This window comes from Callionymus lyra, chromosome 6 (genome assembly GCF_982586985.1).
Source record: "Callionymus lyra chromosome 6, fCalLyr1.hap1.1, whole genome shotgun sequence".
In the NCBI taxonomy this organism is placed as follows: Eukaryota; Metazoa; Chordata; class Actinopteri; order Syngnathiformes; family Callionymidae; genus Callionymus; species Callionymus lyra.
Genome location: NC_141823.1, coordinates 8,129,035 through 8,153,441, shown reverse-complemented (window position 1 = coordinate 8,153,441; position 24,407 = coordinate 8,129,035). Strand labels below are relative to the sequence as shown.

Genomic DNA, 24,407 nt, shown 5'->3' with positions numbered 1-24,407 from the left:
TAATTACTTTTTAAAAAAGAGCAAACGTCAAAAAAACAAATTTGTCTAACTCTGTAACTATATCATTGTTAACAACCAAAAGTTACACCTCACTAAAAAAATATATTTTTAATGTGAGATTTTCGTTTCATGTTTATGATTATTGTCTCAACCTGAAGGTCTGAGGGTCAAATACAGACACATTTATCGTGTAAAAATCTATTTAAAATGTAAGTCATTCAGTGCAAGTTGAAATTGTGACCCACGAAGGTCAGTGTTTTCACTATCGTCTTTCAAAAAGACGTTTTCGAGCTAAAAAATATCAAATAAAAGCAGAAATGTTTAAAACAAAGTGGATGTTTTTGTTGGTTTTCAAAGAGCGTTCTCTCTGAAATCCTCCTCGAAGCAAGAAAAATATCATGTCCACACTAAACAAAGTCACTTTTCTAGGTTTTTGATTAGAAACTTTCTTGTTTCCTTTGACAATATAACCATTTCTACCATTAACTTAGACTCATTTAGTCTTTTTATGGATTGAATTTGACAAAAACTGTTCATTAAATCAGTATAATATTGAGTAATTGTGATTGTCAAAGTAGAATAACGTGCGTTAAGTACAATAAGTGGTCATGTATTGAAGGGAGATCATTCTACTTGGATTAAAAATGTGTTTCTGGACGAGGAGCGTGGACTCACTGGAAGGCGAAGGTGCTGCCGTACAGCTTCTTGGCAGTGCGGAATCGAGCCTCCTTGGCCGGCGGGCTGCTGAGCAGCAGGAACTGGTGGGACGTGTGCATGAACTTCAGTTGCTGTCGCGATGACATCATGGAAAGAGAGGGAGAGGAAGAGAGAGAGAGAGAGAGAGCGTCAGCACCGACATGTAACGACGACTCAATATGGCGAAGAGAGAAAAGATGAGGCTGTTCTGGACGTTCCTACCCTACTGAGAGGAAGCTTGACGATGTGAGATCTGTTGCTGGAGATGATCCTGCAAAGACAAGGACATTAACTCTTTTTTTTATATCATCAACGGGTTATAAAGGATTACGATTTAACAGTAATTGAATCATCAGTTAAAGTTAAAAGATACCGAATCTACAAATTGTAATAAAAAATAAAGTGAAATATCAATTTCATTTTTATCATCATATTTATTTCACTTTAAAAATAACTCAGATGATTTACTCACGATATAATACGAGCCCTCAGTTTACAACTGTGGTTTCCTTAAGAGGACTTTTGGGAAGTGAGAAATAAAAAAGTAAAAACCCTAGTATAATGGTATAATAAAGAAGTCTTAAAAAAGTTACTAAAAAATCTAGTTAAATATGCTAAAATGATTATTTAACAGTATTTTTAAATAAGAATACAAATTGTTAAATTCAATTATTCAATTAATACAAATTCAACCCAACTGTAGATAGAAATCATTTAGTTAAATTATAGCCAAAAAAACAAACCAGAAGAATGATTGAAAAAAAATGAAAATACAAGCCTAAGAAACAAGCCAACGTAGTCAATCATAGTAAATAAACCAACGATTATGACTGATTTAATTGATCTTTTAATAAATAAATATTTGTTTTTTGTTGATTTTTGAGATGAAGGAAATAGTCACAAAAATAACTAAATAATTGTGTTAAATTACTGCAAAGAAAACAAAAAGAATGATAATACCATATTAGATGTTAGCATCAGCGCTATATTAGCATCACTGCTTCCTAACTATCGTAGCCGTTAGCTAAGATTGTAAGGTAAAGAATATTTTAACTTTGTCTGTTGTTAATATTATTTTACAATTTGTATTGTTGGTTTATAGATGAAAGATTTAGGTTCCATTTTTGTGTTTCTCCTCCAAGCATGTCATGCTTTTCTTAATAGAAAAATATAAATATTTGCAAAAAACATTTATTTTAACCATGGATTTTTTTTTTCGATGGAGGAAATAATCACAAAAATTACGGAAACAGAAACAAAAGTAAATAAAAACATTAAAAAAATGATCATCATATTAACGTGATGAGTAGTACAAAATAAAGACAAATTAAAATGGTTTATGAGCCACGTTGATACAGTCAAAGGGCCGTTTTAAGGGGGAAACATCAATCTGCTAATTTGGCTCAATTAAATGGACGTCGTTTTCATCCGACGGCTCGACTCACCACTGAAGCAGAGGATGAGCCAAAGGGTCCAGTTTGTCCATCTGTTTCTTGATCTCCAGATATGAGCCCTGGCAAGAGCGCACAAGCACAAGTTGTTTTTCACGTTCTACACTCAATTTTTGACAGAAACGAAATGAGGACGGATTCCAATAAAAATTGAACATAATGCTATTAAACATTGTGGAGTGAAGAGAAACTGTGAGTAAAGCAGTTCGATGAGAATATTGAATGATTTTAACATTTTAAAAGTAGAAAATTGTATTGAAATGCTTTGTCGTCACGTGATCCTGTCGCCGGACTGGCTTCAAATGTGATCAAGTAGTAAGTAGGAGCTACTATACTAACACTTTTATATTGAATTTAAATGGCTATGAATTACATTTATTGAGCTTAAAACTATTTTTTGTTTTAATAATTGGATAAATTCTTAACAAAAATAAACCTTCCAATATATAAATAATCAAATTCAATTATTTAATAAAAACATATTAACATTTTAAATGAATTCTAAACAACAATAAATTATTACATTTAATTATCGAATAAAAACATATTCAACTCTACAATAGATAGAAATTATTAAATTAAATTAATGAAAAATATAAAACATTTTAAATGAATTCTAAACAACAATAAATTATTTAATAAAAACATATTCAACTCTACAATAGATAGAAAATATTAAATTAAATTAATGAAAAATATAAAACATTTTAATTGAATTCTAAACAACAATAAATTATTAAAGTTAATAAAAACATATTCAACTCTACAATAGATAGAAACTATTAAATTAAATTAATGAAAAGTATAAAACATTTTAAATACATTTTAAAAAACAATAAATTATTAAATGTAATCATTCAATAAAAACATATTAAACTCTACAATAGATTGAAAATAAATTATTGAAAAAAACGTTTTAATTAATTCTAAAAAACCAAAAACCTCCCAATATAAAAAAAAAATATTAAATTTAACTAAATAAAAACACATTCAACTCTACAATAGATGGAAAATATTTAAACAGATTATTTCAGAAAAAGAAAATATATATTTTAAATTAATTCTAAACAACAATAAATTATTAAATTAAATTATTGAATAAAAACAACCATACAATAGATAGAGATTATTTAGTTAAACTACTGCAAAAAAAAAAAAGAATAATTGAAATAAAAAACATTTAAAATTAAGTCTAAAAATCAATTAACCTTCACAATATAAAAATTATTTAATTCAATTATTCAATAAAAACATCTTCAACTCTACAATAAATACAGATATTTAATTCAATTATTGCAAAAAAATTAAACAGGAAGGATGATTAAAAAAATAAAAAAGACAAATATTCTGACCTGCCTTAGAAACAAGTAAAAGCAGTCAATCCATAGTAAATAAACCCACCATTATGACTGATTATATTGATATTTTAATAAATAATTATTTATATTGGCGCCCCCCCCAACCGTGTGTCTTTACCTGGGTCATCTCCCGGATGGACATGACACTGTCCAACGCTTTTTGCAGTCTCTCATAATTCTTCTTCTGTGTTCAGTGGTTGAGCCACACGTTCGTTGGGGGCAGAAAAGAGACGTCTCAGGTTCAATGACAGGGTCCGACTTAAACCGGGGACGCGACAAGGGAGGAGGCTGACCTTTGGGTTGAACGCCAGGGTCTTGGGGTCGTTGGGGTCGACCACCGACGGGTACGGCTCGAAGATGATGCCCTTGCGCGGAGACTCCAGGGCGGCTCGACACATGGCCACCAGCAGATCCACCACCTGGAGGGAAGGGTCACGTGTTAACGCTGGATCCACGTCCATGATATCTAGTGTCGTCACCTCTGCCCCGGTGGCCACTTCCTCTGCAGCTCCGGACATCACACCCAGAGTGAAGAAGGAAAACACACACAGCTCCCGCGTGCAAACAGCCGGCTGTTCCGAACATAAACACAGAAAGATTTTTAAAAATGACATCCAACTACTGTATATATGATTATGATCTCTCTTCTGCACTTGTAACTACGTATTTTACATTTCATTCATATATTTTAAATTGTATTTATTTTCCTTTTTTGAGTTTTAAACAACACAACAAACATTATTAATTCAAATTGAACTTAACTTTAATTTTTTCTTTAATTCATTAAAGTATTTTGAAAGACTGACTATGAACAGTTTTACAAGTTATGTTAAAGAAAATAAAATGCAATTAAATAAAAAACAAAACCATTAAAAATAGTTCTTTATTTCTGTTTTTTTTTATGTTTTTGTTCCTTTTTTTAGTTTTGGTTCTTTCCGTCGAGTACTGCAAAAATGTTAAATAAAGAGTAAAAAAAAATAGTTATTGTATTGTTATAAAATAATATTTTTTTTCATAGTTTTACACTCAATATATTTTGTAATATTTCTTTTTTTGTCATATTTATGCATTTAAACTGTCCAATTTATTCATCTTGTAATATACAAGTTTTAATAGAGCAAACTTGATTTATTGACCGTAACAATATTCTCAACTCGTAAACTGATTTTACTTTTTATAATCTTTCCGTTTTTTTATTTTATTTTCCAGCCACTTCTGTAAAAATGTATGTCATCAAAACCAGAAAAAACAATAATTTCCATTATTATAAAGTTTTATAAAGGTTTTTTAGTGTACAGTAGAATTCATAAAATAATTATAAATAAGATAAAATAATAAAATACAATAAGATACTTATAATATAAAAATGCAACAAAATAAACACAATTAAAGTTAAAAAAAAAGTCCTTGTTTCTCAGTTCTATTGTGTGTCTAGGTAAATATTTAGAGATGTTTAAAATGATTCAATGACTTCATGAGTTCGATCCGTGTGGTTATGACACTCCTTCAGCGTCGGAGCGAGCTCGGTGCGTCACTTGTACCTTCAGCATGGATCCGTTCTGAAAGACATGCTGTTCGTCACAGACCACGCAGTATTCATTGAGTGTTGGGATTCTCTGTTCCGAGTACTTCATTATCTGTTCGGGGAGAAAACACAGCGCGCTGAGTCACACTCGCATGAACGCATGACGGAGATCCGGAGACAAGTTAGTAGACGAGTCATCGTTCAGTGAAGCCATAACAGATGCATTTTTACTTGACGTCTCAGCTCAGTATCTTCATTCTATATCATCCATCGAAGCTCATATTTTCTTTCATGATTTGATTTTACAACTTCATCCATCTATCCATCCATCCATCCGTCCTCTTTCTATCTGTCCATCTGTCCATCCATCCATCCATTCATCTGTCCATCCATCCATCCATCTAGCTGTCCATCCATCATCCGTCCATCTGTCTATCCATCCATTTATCTATCTGTCCATCAATCCATCTATCTATCTGTACATCCATTCATCCATCTGTCCATCCATCTATCCATCTGCCTATCCATCTATCTATCTGTCCATCCATCCATCCATCCATCCATCCATCCATCCATCCATCCATCCATGCATCCATCCATCCATCCATCCATCCATCCATCCATCCATCCATCTATCTATCTATCTATCTATCTATCTATCTATCTATCTATCTATCTATCTATCTATCTATCTATCTATCTATCTATCTATCTATCTATCTATCTATCTACGTATCTATCTATCTATCTATGTTTATAACTAATTAGACATAAATAAATATAATTAAATATTATAAATTTAATCAAATAATGCAGTCAAAATTATTTATTTTAAAAATTAAACAATTTCTTCTCACTTGTTTTTTAATAAAGTTTTTTTTTAAATATCCATCCAATTTACAATCTCACAACAGTCCCATCATTAATTCGATAAAACATTTAATCTTTTTTCAGTTATTTTCTTTGCCAATATTGTAAATACACCACCGTACTTCTTTTGTAAACATTTAACTTACATATCAATTCATTTTTTTGTTATTATAGGATCAGACTATTAGGTTTTGTGGTTTCTAATTCAAATTTCATGGCAGTAACACAGGAAGTTATTATCATTCAACTCCAATTCTTGTTCATGATATAAATAAGATTTTCTCCAACTTAAATGAACTGAAGCTGAGATCTGCTACAATGGACCTCTCACTTCTCCTGAAACCTTGAGCCAGAACCAGTTTTTCAACTACAGCACACGTCTCAAGAGGCGGGTGCTGTTCCCAGCACACACCAGCAGGGGGACCAGCACGTCCCGGTGTAACAACATCTCAGATCAAGCGCTGTTTTATTTTTAAAATAAGCGAACATAACGAACACATTTAAATGTGTGAAGATGATTCATACCAATCTCACTCAGTTTACAGTTTACCTGCACTAAAAAGCCATATTCCAAGGTTGGGATGTTCTTGCAGTGGCCCCCCGCCTGGGATGAGAAAAACAATTCAATCAGCTGCCTCGTGGTAATCTGCGCAGGGGCCCTGGCCGCCGGGACAGCCACAGTCTGATGGGTCAAGTGAAGACAAAGCATTATGGGAAACAGCACATCACCCGTGTGATGGTCGGGGGGGAAGGAAAAGGCTGATGTGGGAACAGTGCACGTGGGAGGTGAGTGGATTTTAGTGGGTACATTATCAAGTCTGCACCCACCTGGCTGTTTGGGGGGTAGCTGTAGAGTTCTCCCTTTGGGTTCTTCATGGTACACGAGATGGATCTGTTCATGAGGCGGTTCACTCGGAGCTCCGGAACCGTCTGTTTTCTTTTCAACTCCGTGTCTTGGATCAGAGGGAAACTAGGAGATCTGGACACAGAGCAACACACAGCATTAAATCAATAGGAACAATACACATGTTTCCTTCTTCCTGGAACTTCTTTCCGAAATGTGTCGGGTTCAATGAAAGGTTTGACCAGCATTGCATGGATGGCGTCTGTTCCCAGAGCTTTGTCTAAAATCTTTTTGGTTTATTTAATATAAAAACGTTCAAATGAGCTGTTAACCTCAAATACACGTTTAAAAGCATGTTTTTCTCAGCAATATTCACGTGTAGATCATTGTGAATTATTATCAGTCACATCTTCACCTTGTATTATTACAACTTATATTATTACTATAAATATAATTATTACTTAAATGATAAATTAAATAACTTAATTATGTCCACTGAGTTACGTGTGAATGGTTGAAGTAGATGAATGTTCATGTTGATATTGGAGACTATGAAGATGTCAGTGTTTAAGATAAGATAAGGAACGGAGATGATGGAGGTCTACAGTCATACAGATACTTCAAATAACAGTAAAACTGAGGTTGAAGGAAAGTAATTTGTCGGGAATTTGATACTGCCTGTTAAAGACAGTTTAGTAAATATACAATTTGACCAGGAGTGCCAACAGATTGTGTTGATTCAGTTTGACAACCAGCATTTTGCTGATGGACATTTTCACTTGAACCTTAACTCAGCCAACATTGAGGTTTTTCTACTCACAAAAGGTAAAGTCTGCCCAGAACCACAACTTAATGAAAGTGATTAGAAAAAATTAAACGAATCGATACAAGGATATTAAACTTAAAAGGTGGGCTAGATATTGGGGGTGTAAGAAAATATCACAACAACGATACATTGTGATATTTTGATTCCTGATACTGTATCGATATTCAATCCCATTGTATCGATATAAAAATAAATAAATAAATAAAATAAAAAATGTAAACGTTTATATTTAAATAATGTGTGTTTAAAAGACAATCACTCAATGTTTCATTTTACAATTAACACTTAAATATTGACAGTGTTTATTCATTTGTGTGGTGCAATTAAACTTCCGGCCACTAGATGGCATTTTTCATTTCCTCCCTGCCAAAGTAACAACCAAACCGGTAATAGCAGCAATGAGTGAAAAAGAAAAGATACACCAGAGTCCAGCATCTTTTAGAGATGATGTTTGGACTCATTTTGGATTTAAAACTAAGTTTAAAGTAAAAAAAAACAAAAAAACAACAGTGACAGATACTTGAAATTGCATGTTGCTCCAGGTTGTTTGAATAATGCACTTCATTGTTAATATAAGGTTTTTTGTTAAGATTTTGAGAAGCACTTTCCTACAAACACTTTCACATTTGATTCAAGAAAGTATTTGCTCATTTCTTTGTTGTAAAAGACAGAAAAGTGTTGTTTCTTTTAGTGTCGTTTCCTAGACTATCGCAATATATCGCGATATATCGTATCGTTACACATTTATCGTGATACGTATCGTATCGCCAGATTGTTGCCAATAAATAGACCTAATAGATGTTCTTCAAAACATTGTGTTTTCGATCCAAAAAGTCGGAACCACTTGTGGTCAGACTGTCTCCCAGAACCACGCCTACAAAGCTGCACAGCATTAATCCACAAAAAATAGACATTATGTTCACTTATGCTACAATCTACGATAAATAACAAGAATGAATTTCAGCACAAAACCCATAATCACTTTGTCATCTTTGCAGTTTTAACGAGACCCTTGTGGTCTGACAATGGAGGCAAATTGTGTTTGGGTTTGTATTCTGGATGAAACGTCAAGTCTCGTCTGGGATGATGAGCGACCGGGCGAGCACTCGGTTCACAAACGACTCTTATGAAGCAGAAACATGGAGAGGAGGAAGCTGAACATGAAGCACTTTCACTTGGCCTCATACCCATGTTTCGACTCCCATCATGTTGTCAGCGATGACTTTTTTTGTTTTAAATCTGAGGTAGTTTCTCCAGGTTTCCAGCTTCCAAAAAGGTGAAACGACGATCCATCCATCCATCCATCTATCTACGTATCTACCTATCCATCCTTCCGTCCATCCATCCATCCATCCATCCATCCATCCATCCATCCATCCATCCATCCATCCATCCATCCATCCATCCATCCATCCATCCATCCATCCATCCATCCATCCATCCATCCATCCATCCATCCATCTTTCTATCCATCTATCCATCTATCTAAGTATCTACGTATCCATCCATCCATCTTTCTATCCATCTATCTACGTATCTACGTATCCATCCATCCATCCATCCATCCATCCATCCATCCATCCATCCATCCATCCATCCATCCATCCATCCATCTTTCTATCCATCTATCTACGTATCTACGTATCCATCCATCCATCTTTCTATCCATCTATCCATCTATCTACGTATCTACGTATCTACGTATCTACGTATCCATCCATCCATCCATCCATCCATCTTTCTATCCATCTATCTACGTATCTACCTATCCATCCATCCGTCCATCCATCCATCCATCCATCCATCCATCCATTCATCCATCCATCCATCCATCCATCCATCCATCCATCCATCCATCCATCCATCCATCCATCCATCTTTCTATCCATCTATCCATCTATCTACGTATCTACGTATCCATCCATCCATCTTTCTATCCATCTATCTATGTATCTACGTATCCATCCATCCATCCATCCATCCATCCATCCATCCATCCATCCATCCATCCATCCATCCATCCATCCATCCATCCATCCATCCATCCATCCATCTACGTATCTACGTATCCATCCATCCATCTTTCTATCCATCTATCTACGTATCTACGTATCCATCCATCCATCCATCCATCCATCCATCATCCATCCATCCATCCATCCATCCATCCATCCATCCATCCATCCATCCATCCATCATCCATCCATCCATCCATCCATCCATCCATCCATCATCCATCCATCTCATTTCATTTCATTTAGAAGACCTACATTTGCAATGTGTTTGGTGACATTAAGCTTTTCTTGAAAATTTCTATCCATCAATATATGACATTTATGGGAATACCATTTTTTTCAGATAGATTAATGTCGAAATACAGCAATAAGCCTGTTTCAAATGTTTCATTCTTAAATAAAATTAATATCTCAATATTTTCCTGATCCCGACTATTTCACAGGTTACGAGTCCATCACGGGACACAAACCCTGAGCTCAAACCCACAACCTTCTTGCGAAGAGACTCGATCTGTTATACCAACTCTTGTTCATCTGTTGAACTTCACCCCGTTAGTGAACGTTTTCCTCCAAAACAATTCACATCAATTTTCACCTATTTACACCAACAATGATGGGAGTAGCCTGCGACCCAGCGCACCTTCTCACTATCAGGATTACGTTTCTTTCTCAGGGACAAATCTTCCAGGGCCGGGATTAATCGCCTTCACACGCTTCCCTTTTTACTTGAATAAAACTCTGAAAAAGTTGCCATTGCATCAATCTATAATCTACTTGCGAAACCAAAGACTAGAAGAAACCTACTTGGGTATGGGAGAGAAGATGCTGAGCCCGGCTCGGAACTTCTTGATGGTTCCTCCAGCTTTGAACCAGCTGTGCCTCTTCTCCTGCTGGGCTTTGAGGAACTCATTACTGAGTTGCTTCCACTGCTGAGACCGGAACGTGCTCAGGATTCTGTGGAGCGAGAGGAGTAGTGAGTGAGAACTTTCTAAGATACTCTGTGGATACATCATTCATTGGAGGAGAGACGCACATAATTCAATTTTTATCAACGGAATCTAATGCATCACAAATGTTATGTTCTTGTCATTGGAGAGGGAATCAAAATTATTATGGTTCAGTTTCTTGCTTTGATTTGGGGCCACAAAATAATAATCAATGCTATTAGCAAAATACTAAATTGCGGACACAAAATATTAGATTGTGGACACAAGATACTAAATCGTGGCCAGAAAGAACTAAATCTTGGACACAAAATATGAAACCTTGTACACAAAATACTTAATCGCGGACACTTAATAGTAAATTGTGGACACAAAATACTAAATTGTGGACACAAAATACTAAATTGTGGACACAAAATACTAGATTGTGGACACAAGATACTAGATTGTGGACATAAAATAATTAATCGTGGACATAAAATACTAAATTGTGGACACAAAATACTAGATCGTGGACACAAGATACTAGATTGTGGACACAAAATACTAAATCAAGGCCAGAAATAACTAAATTGTGGACACAAAATACTAGATCATGGACACAAAACACTAAATCTTGGACACAAAATAATTAATCGCGGACACTTGATAGTAAATTGTGGATACAAAATACTTAATTGTGGATACAAAATGGTAAATTGTGGAAACTAAATGGTAAATTGTGGACACAAAATACTAAATTGTGGACACAAAATACTAAATTGTGGACACAAAATACTAGATCGTGGACACAAAATACTAAATTGTGGTCACAAAATACTAAATTGTGGACACAAAATACTAAATTGTGGACACAAAATACTAAATTGTGGACACAAAATACTAGATCATGGACACAAAACACTAAATCTTGGACACAAAATACTTAATCCTGGACACTTGATAGTAAATTGTGGATACAAAATACTTAATTGTGGATACAAAATGGTAAATTGTGGAAACTAAATGGTAAATTGTGGACACAAAATACTAAATTGTGGTCACAAAATACTAAATTGTGGACACAAAATACTAAATCTTGGACACAAAATACTTAATTGTGGACACAAAATGGTAAATTGTGGACACAAAATACTAGATCGTGGACACAAAATACAAAATCAAGGCTAGAAAGAACTAAATCGTGGACACAAAATACAAAATCAAGGCCAGAAAGAACTGAATCGTGGACACAAAGAACTAGCTTCGTAGTTGAAAATTCTATTAATAAATATATTCTTTAGATTTTAGTTTTAGATTTTCCTTTTGGTTTTTAACGTGTTTGACAAGAAGGTTCTTTAAATAAGTTCACAATAAAACGATAAATTGCAGTCATACATTCCACCTCTGCATCATGTGACTTACTTTTTAAGCTGCAAGCCGAGGCTGAACCCATCTTTGTTAGACGGTTGGAATACTTCTAAGGTAGGCTCTGAACACAGAAGACCAAAGTTACCGCACAGACCTGCAGAGCGATCACTTTCACTCTCAGTCATACACTTGAACTACGGACGTGTGTCAGTGCCATCAGAATATTGAACGGTTGAATTTAACATTTAACATTTTGAGACGTTTTTTGAAACTTTGTTGCCGTTTTTTAAGTATTTTTTTTAAAAGGACGATTCAATCATTTGTTTATTTAAGAGTTGATTTTTTTCTTTAATTGAATGATTACATTTTTTTTAATTGAATATTTCCATAATGAGTGGGTTTTTTTACACAAAAAGTTTGATTTTCTTATTCCAATAATAAAAAAAAGCCAAATAAATGTATTACATTTTATATTTTGTAATTAAATAATCTCTGATGGCACAAATATACTAACATTTGTATTGCATTTAGAAGTTATTAGAATTAAAATATCAAATAAATGTCATAAATAAAGTAATAATTATTTAAATAAATTATTAAATAAATATTCTAAATAAAAATGATTAAATTAAATAATTTAAAAAATATTTAAAAATATTTAATATACAAGTAAATAGTCATAAAAAATAACATTTGAAATATTAAATTCCAACATTCAATATTCTGACGGCACTGATTTTCTCACCTCAACAAACATGTTTAAAAACCCTGACATGTTTACTCACCAGGGCCGTCCAGGTACTGAGAAAGAGAAAAGTGCAGTCTCAGAATAATGGGCTCGGTTCTGATTACTTTCCAAGCCGTGGCAACCTCCTCCTGAGACACACACACACACACACACACACACACACACACACACAGTTAGTGCTGCTCACTCTCCTCACACTAATAGTCGGAGGGAACAAAAATGCATTAAACATAAGGAGTGACTCTGCAAATCATTACGAGCCTCTCAGAGGAAAAACTCACGTCGAGGAAACTGATGTTGATGTGAAGGTCGATGTCGACGTCATCAATCATTCCGAACTCCCTGTGGACACAACAGCAGACGCTTCATCTCTTCCATTATTGACTCACCAACTCCTGCCGCTTAAAACAGTGACTGTAAACTTGTATCTTCTCACAACCATTTTCTCTTTGTTGGAGCTTGACATTCACATCTATTTACAAATATGATTAAAGATCATTTATGCATTTTTCCTTTCTTTTTTTTCTTTTTTTACTATAAATGTTTTTATTTCTTCAATTTATTTTCGATTTAATGGCACATTATATATGGGTTTTTAAGTGGACAGTCGGTAAGTCTTACTAGAAACAATTATTTAGATTTTTCCTGCTGATTTTCATTATGTTTTTCCAATTCAAAAATGTCTCTTGGAAAAGCATGTGTCGCTTATTAATTGAAAATAACATTAAAATGGTGATTAAAATATAAATTGTGTTGAACACAAAAAATGAGTTTTTTTATGAATACATTTGCATAAATAGACAAAAGTATACACATAAACACACATATAGATTTATTTATACTTTAATAAGACACTGTGAATTTGATACATTTTCTACCACTTTATCCCTTATGGGGGGGGGTCGCGGGGAGACTGGAGTCTATCCCAGTTTCATTGGGCGAGAGGCAGGGGAAACCCTGGACAGGACGCCAGTCTGTCGCAGGACACACAAAGACAGACAACCATTCACACACACACACTCATACCTACGGACAATTTCCCAAAGTTCTCAATCAACCTCTGTATGTTTTTGGACTGTGGGTGGAAACATGTGATTTATTTGTTTTTATTTATTTATTTTATTTAATTAATCTAATTTAACCAAATCTACTGCTTGAAAAAACGACAACATACTGTGTAAAAAAATGACATATTGGTTTGTGTATTCATACGCACTTGAACGCACCATCGAAATGTGTCTTTTGACTTCAATATCAAAGCGTGTACAACGTACCTGACAGACACGGCACTGTCGGTGTAAATGTCTTTCACCGCTTCAATATCCGCATCCAGCTGTGGGTGGCGATAGAGATCTGCCGCGCAGCTTCCCTGTCAAACACAGGAACACGCAACAGTTGTCAATCAAACAGATGATCATTTCTCTTACTTTGAAAGAAACCACTGAGATCTTTCTTCACCTTCAGCTTCTAAGCTCCCGCCATGATGTAACATCTAGATTATTTTGTGATCATTAACAACATTATCTGCCATTACAGTCAATTTAACTTGAATTCTTGCTATAATAACGAGTCAATATGTGAAAAAAAAAGTTAAATCACATTGTATTTTGGCAGATTTTTGTTGTATGTTGTTATATGTAATTGTTAATAATAAGGATTAAATACACTGTTTTAGCATTAATAAAATACATATTTTTTATTTTTTATTCAACTGAAATTCAATTTATTAAAACAGACGGAATTTATGTTTGGAAAAGTATTAATAATAAATCGCTGAAAATTAAATCACTTAGTTTTTTTTTCTTTAAAAAAGAGGGACATAGAAGTAAATAATAGTAAATAAATACATTTAATTTGAAGACAGTTTGATTCAATAAAAACTATATAATTCAATGTTTGTAAAAGGATTCAAAAACATTTGAATTAATCATTCAATTTCTATTTTTTTGACTAATAAAGTAGGTCGTAGAAGTAAATAATACTAAATAAATACATTTAATTTGAGGCAATTTAATTCATTAAGAAAGACAAATTAAATGCACGGAAAAGTTAATCACTCAATTAAATCACAACATAGTTTTCACTAAAAATAAATTAATGTTTGGAAAAGTATTGAAGAATATTGGAATAAATAACAGAAAATTAAAGAAATAAAATCAATTTTTTAATTAGGTCGTAGAAGTTAATAATAGTAAATAAATACATTTAATTTAAAGACAATTAAATTCAATAAAATAAAAAATAAAATGTTTGTCTTAAAGTAATCAAGATCATTTAAATAAATCATTAAATTAAATCATTATTTACTATTTTTTTTTAAATAGGGTCGTAGAAGAAATTGTGAATATTATTTTCAGTAAATATATTTTAGAAAGTGTTGAGAAAAAAACAAACAATGTTTTTGGGTTTAAAAAAAAAAGCTAAGAAAGTGACGGTCAGTTAAAGAGGTTTGGATTTATGGATTTCCAAGGTCAATATTTTAAAAATTTCACGACACAGAGCGACAGTTACAGTGAAAAATGAATGAATAAATGATTATAAAATGAACATTTCTGCATTACTAACTCTATTTTCGTATAATTTTCAACCACATATTTTATACTGAGTTGAATTACTTTGTTAATGAACGTGTTCGTCAATCTGCAGGAATCTTGGATATTAAAAAAGTAAAGTCGTCAGAAATCAAATTAATCGATAAAGTAAAGACAAAACGTTCCAAAAACCAAACGCATGATAAAAATCCGTCGCCGACTTGACGATGACATTTTGAAGATGAACGAGAGATGAAGGATGAGCTATACCTGGATGCCGTAGAGAAACGGCTCCGACTCGTTGTCTCCGTCCGACTCCTCGTCCGTCCAGGACTGGCCTTTGATGTCCTGTGAACACACACACACACACACACACACACACACACACACACACACACACACACAGAGAGAGGAAACGCGATTACGGTGCAGTGGAAAGAAAGTGCAACCTCTTTTCATCATCCTTTCATCTCGCAATTCTTTTTTCCACGTGTCCTTATTTAGCCTCCAGTGATTTAAAACACTGCTTTATTTGGTGTAACAGAGGAGACGTGGGATTATATCCAGTGTTAGCACAAACTATTTTTAAAGATTTATACAGAGAATAACATTTATTTTATCTTTTACCTTTAACCTTAAGAATGATTGAACAAGGAAGAGCAGATTTATTAGAATAAAGACATAGACCTGGACAGGAAGAAGAAAGTTAGTGAAAATACATGTTTATGTTCATGTAAAGGAATCAATGAAATAGATGTTGTGTTATAATTTTGTTTTGCGCATAATGAAAACGATAACAAAGAATCAAATGTCACAACAGGAAACCTTATATAAGATATAGCGAGTATATTATTATTTTTCTGGAGAAAATGGCAACATTTTAATATCACTGTCAATATTGTATCGTTATATATCTGCTTGATTGATATTTGCGAATTTTCTAAATGTTCTAATTTACTCTAAGGATTCTCCATAATTGTATTTATTATTTTTTTCAAATCACAGAATTGTATTTTGTCATGTAGTGTTTTTTTGTTTTGATTTTGGATTTTTTTTGTTCCATTTTATATTTTAAGTGGAGAAGGAAAGAGAAATTGTTTAAAAAAAAAAGATGAAAAAAATGTTAATTTTGTACAATTGATAATGAGAAAAAAATGAAATTAATGAAATGAACGCATACCATGTTTTATATGCAGTTAAATTAGGAAAATGTTGTCACAGCATGATCTGGAGCTTATAATCAATGCGTTTGTGTCTTGTCGCCTGGACTATTGAAACATTTTGTTTTCATGTCTTAACAAGAAGGATCTGTCTCGCCTGCAGTTCATACAAAACTCTGCAGCGAGAATTCTGAGCCGCTCAAGTAGAAGAACTTACATTTCTCTGATCCTTAAAACTCTTCACTGGCTGCCAGTTTCTTTCAGGATCAATTTTAAAATTCTGGTTCTTACTTTCAGATCTATTCATGGTCAGACCTTCCATCAGTGATCTGATCCAGCCTTACACCCCAGCTCGGGCTCTGAGGTCTGTGGATCAGAATCTACTAGCGCCGAGTTAATTTTTTTAAATTTAATTGTTTCAAGACATTAAAGAAAAAAAAATCTTTATATTTATTTATTCTATAATTTCGGCAGAAATAAAAAGCAAGCAGCATTATAAATCTGATAATAATTTAATAAATGACAATAATAATTATAATAATTGTTGATTAATATAAAGTATAAAATAACAGTTTTTCATTCATTGATAGGAGAAGAATAAGAAACATAGCTCAAGTTGTTATCATGTCATAAGAAGTAAAATAATTGATAAATCCTCCATTTTTCTACAACTTTCATTTGTACGTATTATTATTATTCATTATTTAAAAAAATACATTTTCACAATAATAACTGAAAAACTCACCATTGGATCTGCCGTACAGGTTCACTCAAGCATGTTCAGAATCTGGATTTTCACTTCAGTTCTTGTAAAGACCGAGTCGAACTGAACCTCGATGTCTGTCCATAGAGAGGAAAATAAACAGAATAAATGTAAGGTAAGGTAAGGTAAGGTAAGGTAAAAATTGTTTTTTACCAATAGCCAGCAATTTTTCATGAACAATAAAAAATAATACATAAAAAATAAAATAAGAAGAAGAACATAAAGAGGAAGAACAAGATGACACAATCTAAGTCTAAAGATAAGGACAAAGAACATAGGTCAAAGAAAAACAACAAAGACAAAGGATACAAAGACTAACATAGAACAGAACATCCAGATACTCTCACTCCACTCCTGCCCCCGAACTCAGAATTGTACAATTTAATAGCCCGAGGGATGAATGAGTCCCTGAGTCTATTTGTTTTGCACCTGGGTAGGAGCATTCGTGCACTCATTCTGCTTCTCTGCTCACTGATGACAGTGCTGAGAGGATGACTATCATCATCCATGATGGACAGTAGTTTGTTCAATGATCTCCTCTCAGCAACTGTCACCAGTGAATCCAGCTTCAACCACAGAGCCAGCCCTCCTGATCAACCTGTCCAACCTGTTGACACTCCTCTCTTGGACACATTTCCACCCCAACACACCACACATCATGATAAATGACAAATGACGTCAGAAACAAACAAAAAACAACATCTCGGCTCGATCGGTGATTTTGTAAATGAGGATCCTTCTCCTCTTTCTTTAAAATTTTCAGAATTTCACCTTGCCACGTATCCTAGCAACAGGCCTCTCTGCCTCCTCGCCGAGTGGCATTAATCACGCTGGAGCGAGTGTGTGGGAGACATGTGTGTGTGTGTGTGTGTGTGTGTGTGTGTGTGTGTGATGGGTTAGAACTAAAGCTTGTTTTCTTCTATTTCCAGGTAGAAAATCATGTTTATTTCGAGCCAAACATCAAAATGTTGGTTATTCCTGACAGAAGTTCGTTCGGGGAAGTATTATTAGATGAACAATTCTGGATTTCTATTGTTAGCAGTAGGACTTTCTTACTCTTTGTGTGCTTAAAAAATGGCTGATTTACGATTAAAATTTGTTCTAGCTTGTCTTTTGTTATTTATTCTTTAATACAGAAAACATTATGGCGCGATATGGGCAATTTGGGCCACAGTATGAATGTATTTTTAAGTAGTTTCTACAATTATGACTAAATCTAAATAAATAAAAATAATTAAAAAAAAAAAATTCTTAATAGTGTACTTATCTTTGACAAAATCCATTAAATATTTATTAGAATTTGTATTTAAAGGAACCATAATGAGTTTCTAAACCATAATAAATCCAAATATATAATGAATGTCACCTAAACATTAAATAAAATAAAATAAATACGTTATAAACTACCTTTGCTTTTACATAAAAGCCTCATCGACCACATTTTTATGGTCACAAAATGACATTTAAAAAAGGGTTTTCTTTCAAATATTCACATTCAAGCTTACTCTAATAAGCCACAACATTATGACTACTTTAGGAATCTAACCGTTAGTATCATATTAGTGGCCATAAGCCTCTGGTGACTCGTCTGTCAAGATAAAATACACAATATTTGTATCAGTATCAGAGAAAGTGTTGTCATCCGTTAGATTGGTTTCTTTTATAAACATTTCCCAATTGTAAAAGAAAGAAAAGACAAATGAAAAAGTCAAAAACTGCCTTATTTAGAGATTCATTTTACAGAAAATAAAGATAAAAAATAAGGCCCGTCTTGCATTTATAGAGACTTGAATCTTTACTGCCCTGGTAGATTCAAGATTCAAAGCATTTATTGTCATAGGTACAATGAAATTCTTCCCTTGTTCCCCAACAAAAGTGCACAGTACAGCAACATAACAGCATAAAAATGAGGATGGGGCTGAGGACACATCCCTGTGGCACACCGTTGTTTATGGTGATGCTCAGTGAAGTCTTGTCTCCAATTCTGACCGACTGAGTTTGTGAGGAATGACTGTGTTAAAGACGAAGCTCTAGTCAATAAAGAGCATCCTTACATGGATCTGTTGGACCGGTAGGCATACTGTAGGGGGTTCCAGTGCGTCTGGTATGTTGCTCTGAATGAGGGCCAGCATTACTCGCTCAAAACACTTCGCTATGATCAGAGTGAGTACTACGCAGGTGGATGGGTTTTTGTTGGGGAGGGGGGACGATGGTTGTGGTCTTGAAGCGGGTCGGAACAATACTCTGGCTGAGGGAAAGGGTTGTTGATGGAGGTGAGAACATCAGCCACCACAAACAGAAGAGACACAGTTTAATTTGCTCAGTGACAGGATTTATCCGTTTCAATAATTGTTTGTAGGCCGAGGTACATAAACAAAGATATATGGTCTGAGTGTCCAGATTGGGGCTCTGTATGCCCCCCGTATATTGCTGTAAACATGGTCCAATGTGTTTTTATCGCGGGAGGGAATGAGGGAAACAGTCCTTAGGTTGCACTGATGGAAGTCACCGGCAGTAATAAAACCAGAACCAGGGTGAGCCGTTTTGAAAACGCTGATGACGTCATGGAGTTTCCCCGAGTGCTAACACTGAGTTGGCTCGCGGGGGAATGTAAACAGCGACTAAAAACAAGGAAGTGAATTCCCTCGGAAGGTAAAAGAGACGACACTTTGGCAATAAAAACTACATTCCAACTTTAAAAAACGTGCGCTTTTGTGAAGGTGTTACGGTAGTGAGAGAGAGAGATTAAAGCACAAAATATATTTATTCTTGTAAAAAAAACAACCTTAATAGTTGACAAAGATTTGACTTTATTTTCATGTTCAGCAGGTTTTGAAGTATTAAAAAAACAAAGTTTCATGTATTTTTACTGTAGAAAAATGGATTTATTGTCAATTTAGTATTTGAAGTATTTTTCGTTTTTTTTAATAAGAATTAATATATATTGCGCTTGATTAACCGTGACATCAATACACTGTACTAAATTGACAATAAATAAATATTTCTACAGGAAGAACAAATGAAACTTTGTTCACTTATACTTCAAAACCTGCTGAACATAAAAATAAAGTCAGATCTTTGTCAACTATTACGTTTTTTCTATACGAATTAATATATATTGTGCTTCATTAACAGTGACATCAATACACTTTGTCTTTATCTTTAGACTTAGATTGTGTCATCTTGTTCTTCCTCTTTATGTTCTTCTTATTTTATTTTTTATATATTATTTTTTATTGTTTATGAAAAATTGCTGGCTATTGAAAAAAAAAACAATTTCCCGAAGGAGACCTCCTGAGGATCAATAAAGTTTTAACTACCTACCTACTTCAAAACCTGTTGAACATGAAAATAAAGTCAGATCTTTGTCAACTATAACGGGTTTTTTTTAATAAGAATTAATATACAGTATATTGTACTTGATTAACAGAGACATCAATACACTTTACTAAATCTACAATAAATCAATATTTCTACAGTAAGAATACATGAAACTTTGTTTATTAATACTTCAAAACCTGCTGAACAAGAAAATAAAGTCAGATCTTTGTCAACTATTAAGGTTTTTTTATAAGAATTAATATCGTGCTTAACTGTGACATATATACACTGTACTAAAATGACAATAAATCAATATTTATAAAGTAAAAATACATGAAACGTTGTTCACTTATACTTCAAAACCTGCTGAACATGAAAATAAAGATCTTTGTCAACTATTATGGTTCATTTTTTATAATAAAATAATTTTTTAACAGCTTTTTAAGCAAATAGAACGTCATAAGTCAGTACTTCAATTATTTCAACAACCGTCAATTAATTATTTTGCAAGAAAACAAAAGAATAGTCAAGTCAAGTCAAGTTCTTTTATTGTGAAATATGTATGTATGTATATGTATTGAGACACAGCATAGATGAAATTGAGGTCCTCTCTGACCCACGATGCAAAACATTAAAGACATTAAAGACTGAAAACAATTAAAGACTTAAACAGACATAAATTAAGACAAATAAATAAAAATAAATAACCAACAAAATGAAATAAATAATCAACAAACTTAAATAATCAACTAATAGACAGAACAAAAACAAAGAACAAAGTGAATGCACAGATAAAAGTTAAAGCGGAGGTGATGGTGATGGTAGGACATGGAGGGAGTCGAGTCTCCGGACAGCCTGGTGGAAAAAGCAGTCCTTTAACCTGCTGGTTCTGGCCTGAAGACGGCGCAGTCTCCTCCTTGACGGCAGCAGGCCGAAGAGGCTGTGGGACGGGTGAGTGGGGTCACCAGTGATCCTGATGGCCTTGCTGGAGATGCGGTCGTTAAAAAAATGTCCAGGAGTGGGGGGAGGAGACACACCAATGATCCTCTCAGCTGCTCTCACGATGCGCTGCAGCTTCTTACGGCAGGAAACGGTGCCGGCGCCGTACCACACGGTGATGCAGCTTGACATGATGCTCTCGATGGTGCCTCAGTAGAAGGCGAGCATCATGGGTGGTGGGGCTCTTGCTCTCCTCAGTTTGCGGAGGAAGTACATGCAGGTGGCTCCGTACAGGTGGCTCCAGGAACTTGGTGGTGGGTTGGTGGTTAGTGGTAGATGCTGGGTGTGCACTCTCTTGAAGTCCACAATGACCTCCTTAGTCTTCTCCACGTTCAGGTGGAGATTGTTGTCTTTAAACTACGTGGTTAACCTGTTGACCTCACTCCTGTAGACCGTCTGCAAACTTGATGAGCCGGTTGGAGCTGGATGATAGGGTGCAGTCATGGGTCAGCAGAGTGAAGAGGAGGGGGCTCAGCACAGATCCTCGTCAGGAAGTCCAACAGCCAGTTGCACAGGGAGGTGTTGAGTCCCAACTGGTCCAGTTTGAGGATGAGCTGCTGGGGGATGATGGTGATGAATGCTGAGCTGAATTGATGAACAGCATTCTAACGTACGAGTCTTTAGTATTTATTTATATTACATATACTTAGTTTGTTATAAATGTGGTTATATATTTAATATTTAGATATATACATTTTATTATTTGTTTTATATATATTCATATGCTAGAAATATATATTAATATTGTATATATTAATATAAAATTGCATAAATTATACTTAATTTGCACATGGTGAAAATATTAAATATATAACAATGAAAAACATTAAAACAATTAAAGACTTAACAGTTAAAGACTTAAACAGACCATAATTAAGACATTCAAGAAAAGAAAATCAGTGATGGCGTCATTGATCCTTCAGCGTGTGTTTTCTCTCTCACTACCATAACACCCTCACAAAAGCGCTAAAATTAATTATTATATAAAAAAAAACCTTAATAGTTGACAAAGATCGGACTTTATTTTCATGTTCAGCAGGTTTTGAAGTATTAATAAACAAAGGTTCATGTATTTTGACTGTAGAAATATTGATTTATTCTCAATTTAGTACAGTGTATTGATGTCACTGCTAATCAAGCACAATATATATTAATTTGTATTAAAAAAAAACTAAATAGTTGACAAAGATCTCACTTTATTTTCATGTTCAGCAAGTATAAGTGAACAAAGTTTCACATATTTTTACTGTAGAAAAATTGATTTATTGTCAATTTAGTACAGTGTATTGATTCCTTCATTCATTGACAACTGGTCTCTGGTCTGGAGCCTATCCCAGAGTCATAGGGCAAGAGGCAGGGGACACCCTGAACAGGACGCCAGTCTACAGTGTATCGATGTCTCTGTTAATCAAGCACAATATATATTAATTCTTATGAAAAAAACCTTAATAGTTGACAAGGATCTGACTTTATTTTCATATTCAGCAGTTTTGAAGTATTAATAAACAACATTTAATATATTTTTACTGTAGAAAATGGATTTATTGTCAATTTAGTACAGTGTACTGATGTCAATGTTAATCAAGCACAATATATAAGGTAAGGTAAGGTAAGGTAAAACGTTATTGATCCCTCAGGAGGTCTCCTTCGGGAAATTGTTTTTTTTCCAATAGCCAGCAATTTTTAATAAACAATAAAAAATACATAAAAAATAAAATAATAAGAAGGACATAAAGAGAAAGATGACACAATCTAAGTCTAAAGAGATAGACAAATAACATAGGTCAAAGAAAAACAACAAAGACAAAGGATACAAAGACTAACATGGAACAGAACATCCAGATACTCTCACTCCACTCCTGCCCCCGAACTCAGAATTGTACAATTGAATAGCCCGAGGAATGAATGAGTCCCTGAATATTTATATACATTATAATATATTAATTGTAATTAAAAAAAAACGTAATAGTTGACAAGGATCTGACTCTATTTTCAAGTTCAGCAGGTTTTGAAGTATTAATAAACATCATTTCATGTATTTTTACTGTAGAAAAATGTGTTTCTTGTCAATTTAGTACAGTGTATTGATGTCACTATTAATCAAGCACAATATATATTAATTCTTGCAATAAATATCCAGCTGGTCCTTTACTCTATTTTATCAGTGTGTGTCACACATTGCAAAATCGTGAAAAAAAACCTCACAATAAACGATAAAAAAACGTCAGTCTGGAGTGGGTCGTACCAACACATCTGCCTCGGAGGGCGCCATCTTGTTATGTGGTACCCACTGCCCGATCAATATTCTTATTTACACTCATTCAAAATGTCAATTCTTCAGACGTGGTCGTGACATTTAACGACGAGTTTAGAAGAAAAAAAAAAGCAACAATATTTCTATAGACACTGAGCTCGTCTTAAAAACAAAGGGATCATCTGAACACAAACAGCGAGATATATTATTATAAATGTCACCGAGACATCACAGGTGTATTTTAACTCAGGCTCTTTGCTGCCCTTGTATGTTCAGGGCCTGCTGCTGTCATGTCCTCGTCCATGTTAGCACAGACACCTTCTTCCTCCTCCCTCCTCCTCCTCCCTTCTTCCTCTTCCTCCTCCTCCCTCGTTCTCATGCCAACAGTTCTCAGCGACAGACCCTCGTCCTCTCGTTCTCCCACCATTATTTATCACAAATATAAAATGTCTTCCCCGGACTTACCTTCACCGAGGGTGGAGGCCCCGGAACGCCGTCCTTGCCTCGGCTGCCTCCTCTTCTCTCCTCCTTCCTCCTTCCTCCTCCTCCTCCTCCTCCTCCTCCTTAAGAGCGCACCTTCCTCCCTCTCTCCAGAGCCCCGCGACGAAGACACTCTCTCGGGTACAATCCTCGTCTCATGCGACACACGGGAATTAAAAAAAAGTGTTGTTTATCTTCTTTGCAGATCCGGGGCTGACTCTGCTGCTCGTCTTGTGTTTTTTTGCCTGACAACAATGGCGGGTCTGAGCATG

General features: G+C 34.4%; 1 protein-coding gene across 5 annotated transcripts in view; it reads right to left on the bottom strand.

Annotated features, from left to right (window-relative positions):
- Nucleotides 1-24,407, bottom strand: part of LOC148076320 (protein mono-ADP-ribosyltransferase PARP6) — a 31,669-nt gene extending 7,262 nt beyond the window's left edge. Inside the window, exons 1-17 of one of the 5 annotated variants that reach the window (XM_087793417.1) lie at nucleotides 24,121-24,407; nucleotides 17,064-17,158; nucleotides 15,429-15,506; nucleotides 13,902-13,996; nucleotides 12,909-12,969; nucleotides 12,665-12,755; nucleotides 11,934-12,000; nucleotides 10,390-10,539; nucleotides 6,729-6,879; nucleotides 6,451-6,504; nucleotides 5,047-5,142; nucleotides 3,985-4,077; nucleotides 3,799-3,924; nucleotides 3,624-3,689; nucleotides 2,142-2,209; nucleotides 919-967; nucleotides 676-788 (exon numbers count right to left, since the gene is read on the bottom strand). In XM_087793417.1, coding sequence (XP_087649543.1) covers nucleotides 676-788; nucleotides 919-967; nucleotides 2,142-2,209; nucleotides 3,624-3,689; nucleotides 3,799-3,924; nucleotides 3,985-4,077; nucleotides 5,047-5,142; nucleotides 6,451-6,504; nucleotides 6,729-6,879; nucleotides 10,390-10,539; nucleotides 11,934-12,000; nucleotides 12,665-12,755; nucleotides 12,909-12,969; nucleotides 13,902-13,996; nucleotides 15,429-15,506; nucleotides 17,064-17,066 — 1,361 coding nt within the window. In that variant the 5' untranslated portion in view covers nucleotides 17,067-17,158; nucleotides 24,121-24,407. Of the gene's footprint in view, nucleotides 1-675; nucleotides 789-918; nucleotides 968-2,141; nucleotides 2,210-3,623; nucleotides 3,690-3,798; nucleotides 3,925-3,984; nucleotides 4,078-5,046; nucleotides 5,143-6,450; nucleotides 6,583-6,728; nucleotides 6,880-10,389; nucleotides 10,540-11,933; nucleotides 12,001-12,664; nucleotides 12,756-12,908; nucleotides 12,970-13,901; nucleotides 13,997-15,428; nucleotides 15,507-17,063; nucleotides 17,159-24,120 lie in introns of all 5 variants that reach the window. The other 4 variants (XM_087793414.1, XM_087793418.1, XM_087793413.1 and 1 more) reach the window with 4 other exon arrangements.